We start from the raw sequence: 8,666 nt of genomic DNA, 5'->3' as shown, positions 1-8,666 counted from the left end.
TGGAATGTGGAATGGCATAGACATAGATATAATAATATACAGAGATACGTTCCAAGCGAGCTGTCAGTGGGACCACTTTTGTTTAGTGTACGATTAAGGCCCCATTCGCACGACAGCTTAAAAAGCGTTGCGTTAAAACCCGACGTTGGCGCTTTTTTACCGTTTCCAATATTTGTGTTCATATGAACGCTTAAAAATCACTTGTGAGTCGTACTGCCACGTACGCATCTCAGCAAAGCCATACTTTATTTGCTATTACGACGTATTATTTGAATATAGCTTGAATATTTCAGGAATTTGTAAGCATAAGTTGACATTTTTAAGGTGAAACTAATAATAATCTTGACGATTGACACCCAAAATTGACACTTGACAGCCAACTGACAGCAGCGCCGGCGCTTTTTTAACGCTTGTGAGAACAGATACACGGAGTTCCGTATGGTCTATTCAATTTGACGCCAATGCTCAACGCCGAAAATCGAACAGTGCTCGATAAAAAAGCGCCGCGCTTAAAAACCGCCTTCGTGTGAATACATACATGGTTATCCATTTGTGTCATTCAAACGCTTTTTTAACGCGCGTTGAAAAAGCTGCCGTGCGAACGGGGCCTAACAATGTGGCCCACCTTGCTTAGCCATGTCGATAAAGTCATATCGATAAACTATCGACATTTCTTGCAATTTTAATTTTACTTCAAAGTTAACGATACCTAAAATGAACAAAAACGCTTTTATTCTTTATTGTGGTTATCAGATCACAATTTCATAGTCACGCCCCAGCAGGGAACCAAGGGAAAGTTCAGATATTTAATTAAAATACATAAATACCTACTAAAATAGGTGTTCCGCAATAATTGAATTATTTTATTATATTATAATATATTCATTATCCATTAGCATTTCAATTATGTTTATGTTTAACGAAGATATTGAAGCTTCAATTAATCGATATTGCGTTCCGCTGTGTAGTGTTTATCGATATATAACATGATTAAAATCGACTTTTGACATCCCTAAAAGAGCACACATATACGTTTTTACGCACACATACACAACCTGGGTCTACCTAAAGTAGCTAACACACTATCGCACTGCACCAAGGTCATTGTGGGACGCATCCATAAGTAAGAGGGAGAAAGAGATATCGCTGTCTCCCTCTTACTTATGGGTGCGTCCCACAATGACCTTGGTGCGGTGCGATAGTGTGTTAGCTACTTAAAAAGGGGACACCTGGATTTGAAGTCCATCTTGTCAACAGTATGGTTGTCCTTGTTTGACAAACGACATTTTTGAAAGAGCAAGAAGAGATAAATGATACTAGTTGCTGCGCCGTCAAAGAGAACAGAGGGCCTACCGCGAACCACGTTCTACGTGTTGCCCCTCTGTCGCGCGTGTAAATTCGTACGTAAGTGTGACAGGGAGGCAGCACGTCCAACGTGGTTCGCGGTAGGCCCTCAGACAGCGTAGAGGCCTTGGGCAAAGAGGAACCTTCTATGTGGAATAGCCAATAGGGAAGTGGGTATTGTATCAGGTACCGGTTTAAGCAGCCAAGTGGGAGATACAGTCGCCATGTTATTCTTGAATATAAAAAGCTGTTTTCAACCAAAATGCTTCTGGTGTTGAAAAAAGCGCGGGAACGTCCGACGAGTTGGCGGCATTTTTAAACAATAATTAATTTTAAAGGCGCTATACAGGCTTTTTCTATTGCTACATCTGTAAATAAGTTTGTAAATATAATTAGGAGTGTAAATAGATATATATAAAGTGTAAATAAATATGGGGAGGAACTCTAAAAAGCGGAAAAAGAAAAATGGTGAGAATGGTGACATGGACGTTGTCTCAGGAGATGAAAGTACTGATTTCAGTTCGGTGAAGTCATTAGAAATGGAAAGTGATAAGTACGCTATATTTAAAGTACCTAACTATTCAAGAACTTATCCCGAAAATGGCGGTAACTTTGAATACATCGTCTTCCTGGAAAGCTCCGTCTCGGAACAACCCATTGGGAACCGAGACATGATGTCGCTGTCCAATTGTATTAAAAGGTACAACAAAGGAGTGAAACAATTACTTCGAATTAATAAATACAAAATTGGAGTGATCTTCGAACGGCCCGGGCAGGCTAATGCCGCCTTGGCAAATAAAAACTTTCTGGAGCAATATAAATTTATAGCCTCCATACCAGCGGCGGCCAGTGAGGTGACTGGTGTCATCTTACATGTGCCCACGAACCTGTCTAATGCGCAGATTTATTCAGCAATATCGTCATCTAAAAATATTGTGTGTGTGCGACGGTTCATGCGAAAGGTGAACAATGATGGACGCATTACTGAAGAGCCCACTAAGACAGTTTCGATAACTGTTAAGCAGACTCGGCGCAGTGGTATCACGTGTTGAAGATCTTGTGATTAAATAAAACTGACGTCTTCTGAATATTCCTTTGTTTTATTTATATCATCGACAATTAAAAATTCATGTAAAACTTGTAAAAATATATAAAAATGTAAAAATAGAAAATAAAATGGGGACGACACAAATTAGGCAGCTATAGGGCAGAAGCCATGTTGAAAAGAGACCGAATACAGATTCGATACAGTAAATGTCATCTTCAACTTGTCGCTGGTGGAGAATAGACAACAAAACTATATTTTTAACACTCCTCCTTATTCTCTACCTTCGACAAGAGTCCACATACATAATATCACAATTTAAACATTTCTATATTATGAATTTACTATGCATGTCCCCTATCATTTACATACAAAAACTAGAAATAGGTAAGTATCAATCTATCCCTGCAAAATTAAACAGTATACAATTTTCAGACATTATTTGGATATGAAATTTTTGAAGCTCTACATTACAAGTCTATGTGTTTTGTTCTTTAAGAGTATTCCTTTACGAGTAACATTTGGTTATTAAATCCTGTACCTGTATTCGAAGCCTACAAACATAATGAGAGAAGCATTTCCGTTTCCAAATAGTATCAGACATAATTTGACTACATTTTCCGGTATCCCTACCACCCCCTCCACTGCCAGCCTGGCGAGCCAGCCATCTTGGATGGAGCTGCTCGTCCCTTGCCTCATTGCGGCTCAGTATGCGCCAGGCAGGACTTATTTTGTAGGCTTCGAATAAGGTAAGTATTTAATAAGCGTTTTATTGTAAGGTAAAACGCCTTTATTTTTATATTACATGAATTATTTTGTCAACAATTTCTGTCATGAAATTTTGGACAAAACATTCTACATCATAGATTGCCAAATATTTAAACCTATACTCGACAAAGTTACGCAACATTGTCTGCTAGCTTCCTAGTAAACAACATTGCCACTCATTTTAATGACAAAACATGTTTAAAACTCACTATCATATAAATCCCTGGCATAATCTGCGACTGAATAAGGCACATATATTTAAATCACCTCCTTTACAAAAATAAAGTTTGTAATTTATTGTACCTGCTAGGTATAATTTAATACACAATTAGCAGCATGCCAATGATCCATACCAAAGCAAGTGTTATATTGGCCTAGTTGACTACAAGCCTACGATATAAAGACAAGTACAGACTAATAGACTAATAAGTACATTATAAATAATATAACAATTATTCATACTTATTTACCCATCTAAACACTTGTCACACTTATCAAGCTTAGATTAGAGTTCATAGCCATAGGAGTAATTAACGGCTTAAACTCGATCATGTTAAACTTAGCCAATAAATGCTTCACATAGTCTGATTGATCTAAAATGAAAGAACCCCTTTGTTAGTAATATTTATGCCTAAGCAGTTAAACATTTAAATTGACCTAAATGTTGAATTTACAAATACTGTTCCGAACTTTCCAAATCACTATTTATACAGCTATTAAGGAGAACATAAAACTTATCAACATGTAAGGCAAGTATTACATGAACACGGTTCCTTTCACATGAATACAGGGCTCAAATTTACCTTGTTTCTACCCATTAGCACAAAATATGAATTTTAACATTCCAAGTCTGAGACTAGTTATTTATTGATATCAAGTGTCTAACCACAGTAATGATTAACCACACACAGTACAGATAAAAGAAGCTATCAGAGTAATTAATTTTCCCTGTTTTTAGGTAAAACCATGGGCAACTTAGTCTCGCTTCATATTTATTTAAATTTACCTGCGCTATCATATTTTCATTTAAAAAAAACTTAATGACACTAGCTTTCTTTGGGACGATCAACTAATCCCTACACAGTGGTTTCTTAGAAGAGCATGATACTCACGTTTTATCACTTTGCTCCACCCTTGTTGGTGAAGACGTGGCCTCCTCGCAGGAATCAGGATCGTCTAGTGAACTAGAACTGGCCTCTGCTAGCATAGCAAAGTCATAAATGTCATAATGATCCAGTTTCTGTAACATTTGGACTCTGGTACTACGTACGGGGCGTTGAGAGCATGACGCGTCATCAGCTGATGGCATAGTCGATCCTCCTCCTTGACACGTAGCTTCCGGCTCGGGCAGAGAAGTCTGTTCATCACCGTTGTCGGAAGCACTATCTGCGCATGTACAGTACTGATCAGTCGGTGGTGACCACGGTGGTGGTGTTATCTGCTTATCTGAAACATCAGAAGAGCTAGCATTAGAAACGTTTTCAAAGACATTATAAGACTTATTGCTAATATCACAGTTTACCAATTTATTTAAAATTTCATCATTATAATTATTTAAATTTAAAATTGTATAAATAAAATGATGTAAAAATATAAACATAAAATGCTCTTTATTGGCTTGCCCTAATTTAGTTTGTGTTTTCTCTCCATAACACTCGGTTTCAATAAAGGAAATATTCCTTGAATAAATAACTACTCGAGAGTCACATGGATCACTTAGTCTATGCCCCTTACAAGTTTCACAAAAGCCTACAAAAGAATATGCCGCAGTATAACAGCTAAGTGCAAGCAAACTGAGATCTACTGAAGATCCAGTCAATAAATACCCAGGAATTTTGTTCAATAGCGCACTGGTAGGACTTTTCCTCCGCAAGCGACTCGAGCAACCAGATTCCTGCAGCATAGTGCACAGTGTCTCAAATACTGTCCGAACACAGCACATTTCAACACACTGTAACACTACAAATTTAACTATGCTTGCACTATAGGGCACAGAGGTTTGGTGTACAAAGCCTTGCCTCTTAGGTATACTTGTAAGGTCATCCTTGCAATATTCTGTTCCCGTACAAAGAGCACAAATGTGCAACCCCTTATGCTTCTCAATCATACTACAAAAGTTAATAAAATTGTAACTCACCTCCTTTTCAGACTTCATAAGGTAGCCAAAACTTTTCCTCATATGGTCAGTCAACTTTAGCAAGAAGCAGGCTCCGCCCAACATAGTGTCTTGCATTGGTCCAGCAGCATCGGAATGGGTCTGTTCCAGTGGTAAAGCAGCACGTCTTGGACTTGTCACAGGCAGAGATGACTTATTCATCTCACCCGCCAGACAAGAGACACAGCTGCACAGGCTATTGTTATTTTCTTCCTGAAAAACATCCACAGAACACTGATACCCAACACCTACCATGCGCATACCTTGCCTACACTTGAAGGCACTCACTGTCCCCTGCCTGAAATGAAGGGGCTTGGAGTTCGCCCGGGGTAAGGACCTGTCTTGCTTAATTTGAGATGTACAAGTTAATTTAACCTTTTGAGCTGAGAAAACTGGGTTGCCTTTAGTTTTACCATAAATATTGCAAACATTTTTATAAAACACATTAACATAACCTCTTTGAGTCATTAAACTATTTGACATGATACTACAAGAGAGACAAGGAGTAAACAATGCATTTTGCAAGGTACATTCAGATGGAAAAATGGGAACCTTACCCATATATTCACTACAAATGTGTTGGCCGTTGGCCACAGAAGCAATGCAGTCACATTCTTCACCATCTGCAGCGAGGTTTCCATCATTGTGGCGAGAATCTTCACTTCCAATGAGGTCCGAAGCTGTAGTAATAGCCGAGAACGCAGTAGCTAACATAGTATGTCCTTGCGTCTCAAAGCTGCTATTCTGTTCACGTTTCCTCTTAAAGCAGCGCTTCGCCACATGCCCTTGCTTCTTACAAAAAGTGCAGGTCACCTCCCTCTTCTTCCAGTTGCTGGTCGCGGTGTACGCAGAAGACGCCGTCTCAGAGTTTCTTCGGTGTTCCTCTTGCAAGAGTCTCATGCGGACTACATCCGAGCTTAAAGTATTAGTGAGACACGCCGTCTCAAGGCTGGATACCAATACATCGTATTCCTGAGGCAGGCCAGACAGCAGGATCTCTGCCACCTCTTCGTCATCCAACTGTTGTACCAAAAGCATGACATTATTGATGTAGTCCGACATTGACGCGAATTGGCAGTATTCCACACGATGCAGTTTTCGCAGTAAGAGAACTCGACGATATAATCCTTTGTTTTCGTAACATTCCGCAAGCTTGTCCCAAGCTTGCTTCGCTGTAGTGCAATTACGCACGTGTTGATAAAGATTCGACTGCAGCGACAAGCAAATGCGCGCCAGCGCCCTTGCGTCGCGATCCGCATCGGTGTCAGTACCTTCCACGCATTTCCATAAACCTTCTAATGTTAACACCATTTTTACAGCAAATTTCCATGGGATGTAGTTATCTATTCCAGTCAGTCGGTCAATAGAGGTTATGTGACCGCTGCCCAAATTTGATGCCAATCTTGATACATTTTCCACAGACATCATTGAAATATTTAAATATGACTTTCAGTCTATATCGGTTCACTAAGAATCTTCAAAAATCTGGGTTTCTAACCTGTTAAGCAGACTCGGCGCAGTGGTATCACGTGTTGAAGATCTTGTGATTAAATAAAACTGACGTCTTCTGAATATTCCTTTGTTTTATTTATATCATCGACAATTAAAAATTCATGTAAAACTTGTAAAAATATATAAAAATGTAAAAATAGAAAATAAAATGGGGACGACACAAATTAGGCAGCTATAGGGCAGAAGCCATGTTGAAAAGAGACCGAATTAGGCTTGTGTCGGTCATGAACTAAGAACTGTTAAGAATGAAATCCCATCAAGGACCGAAAGGAACTAAATCTTTTTGTACGCTCTTAATCGGTCTTTAGGTCCTTTAGTTCAGTGGGATTGGTGAGCGCTTGACATGAGTGAAACAGAAAATAGACTGAACGAAATGGTTCACAATGACGTTGGTACGAGTGCGAACGAGATAAATGAGTGACAAACAGTCCTAAACCTGAAAAGTATGAAGAAAAATCTAATATTTTTTCTGTATTTTTTATATTATTTTATTATGTCTAGCTTTTTGATGTTTAATCGTCATATAGTATCGTACAACTTGAATCGTAATTCAGTTGCCAAAGATTTAGGAAAAAACTACTGTAAAATCGATTCATACATTCCAGCTCTCAAAGACCGAACTGAACTAAAGGAACTAAAAGACCGAACTAGTTCGTTTGACCGATTGACCGAGAGCGGAGCGCTCTCTGTAGTGACCGAGCAGGCACAAGCCTAGACCGAATACAGATTCGATACAGTAAATGTCATCTTCAACTTGTCGCTGGTGGAGAATAGACAACAAAACTATATTTTTAACAATAACTTTCTCTTGTCCAGTACTACCTGTGGCCTATTTTATAAAGCTACAAGTTACAATTTACAAGCGGAAGTCTCGTTCTAATAGATAGGGTTAGAAAGAGACTTCCGCTTGTAAATTGTAACTTGTAGCTTTATAAAATAGGCCACTGACAGCGTGGACCTCAATAGTTGGCGCTTTGAGCTTCGGCCGTACATCCCGCCGGTGAAGCAGTGCCTTCGCTGCTTAAGGTATGGACATATTGCTAAATTCTGCAAAAATGAGCTGCGCTGCTCCATATGCCAAGATAATCACAAATTTACTGAATGCCAAATTGATCCAAAATCTGCCAAATGTGTCCACTGCTCTGGAAATCACATTTCAATTTCAACAACTTGTCCTGTCAAACAACAAAAAATTAATGAGAATAAAATAGAAGTAGAGAAGAAAACACAAAAGTTCACAGATCTCTTTAATAGCACTAAATTTCCAAAATTAAACTCGAGACCAGACAACATAAGTTCTATCATAAGTTCTGACACGGTTATGAATTTATTAATCGAAGCGGTAGTCAAAATCATTAGTTTAAATAAAGGCAATGAAAAACCAATTTGTAATCAAAGTATTAAAGACATTCTCCTAGAAACCATTACCAAAAAGAGAGCAAGTAAATAATTTATTGAGTTAAAGATTTTAAGTCAACATAATACTATACTATGCTAGTCTTAATTAAATATTAATTCTAAAATTAAAACTATTCTCATTTATTTGTCATAATATTTATGGATAACATAATAAATATTATGCAATGGAATGCACAGAGTTTAGTCAGTAATAGATTAGCATTAACCAATTTTCTATATAACAACAATATTCACATAGCTATTATTTCTGAGACCTGGCTAAAGCCACATCAAAATTTTAATATTCGAGGGTACAGAGTTGAGAGGAATGATACAGGTAATAAGCATAACGGTGTAGCTATTTTACTTCATAATAGTATTGCTTACTCTAGGTTGGTAACAAAATTTGATAATTCTATGCAAAATATCGGTGTTCGCATTTCT

General features: G+C 38.1%; 2 protein-coding genes across 2 annotated transcripts; one reads left to right on the top strand and one right to left on the bottom strand.

Annotated features, from left to right (window-relative positions):
* Positions 1-1,775: 1,775 nt before the first annotated feature.
* On the top strand, positions 1,776-8,274 carry LOC134803068 (uncharacterized). The gene is made up of 3 exons (XM_063775775.1): positions 1,776-2,352; positions 7,620-7,648; positions 7,765-8,274. Exons 1-3 carry the CDS (start codon positions 1,776-1,778, stop codon positions 8,272-8,274), a joined length of 1,116 nt encoding a protein of 371 aa, XP_063631845.1.
* LOC134803132 (uncharacterized) lies at positions 3,211-6,324 on the bottom strand. The gene is made up of 3 exons (XM_063775840.1): positions 5,870-6,324; positions 5,295-5,525; positions 3,211-4,603 (listed from the first exon to the last, which is right to left on the bottom strand). The coding sequence occupies exons 1-3, from the start codon at positions 5,954-5,956 to the stop codon at positions 4,592-4,594; spliced, it is 330 nt and encodes a 109-aa protein (XP_063631910.1). The 5' UTR covers positions 5,957-6,324; the 3' UTR covers positions 3,211-4,591.
* Positions 8,275-8,666: the final 392 nt, after the last annotated feature.

Source organism: Cydia splendana, chromosome 26, assembly GCF_910591565.1.
Source record: "Cydia splendana chromosome 26, ilCydSple1.2, whole genome shotgun sequence".
Taxonomy (NCBI): domain Eukaryota; kingdom Metazoa; phylum Arthropoda; class Insecta; order Lepidoptera; family Tortricidae; genus Cydia; species Cydia splendana.
The sequence above is the reverse complement of the archived record's forward strand: the minus strand, read 5'-3'. Positions and strand labels throughout refer to the sequence as shown.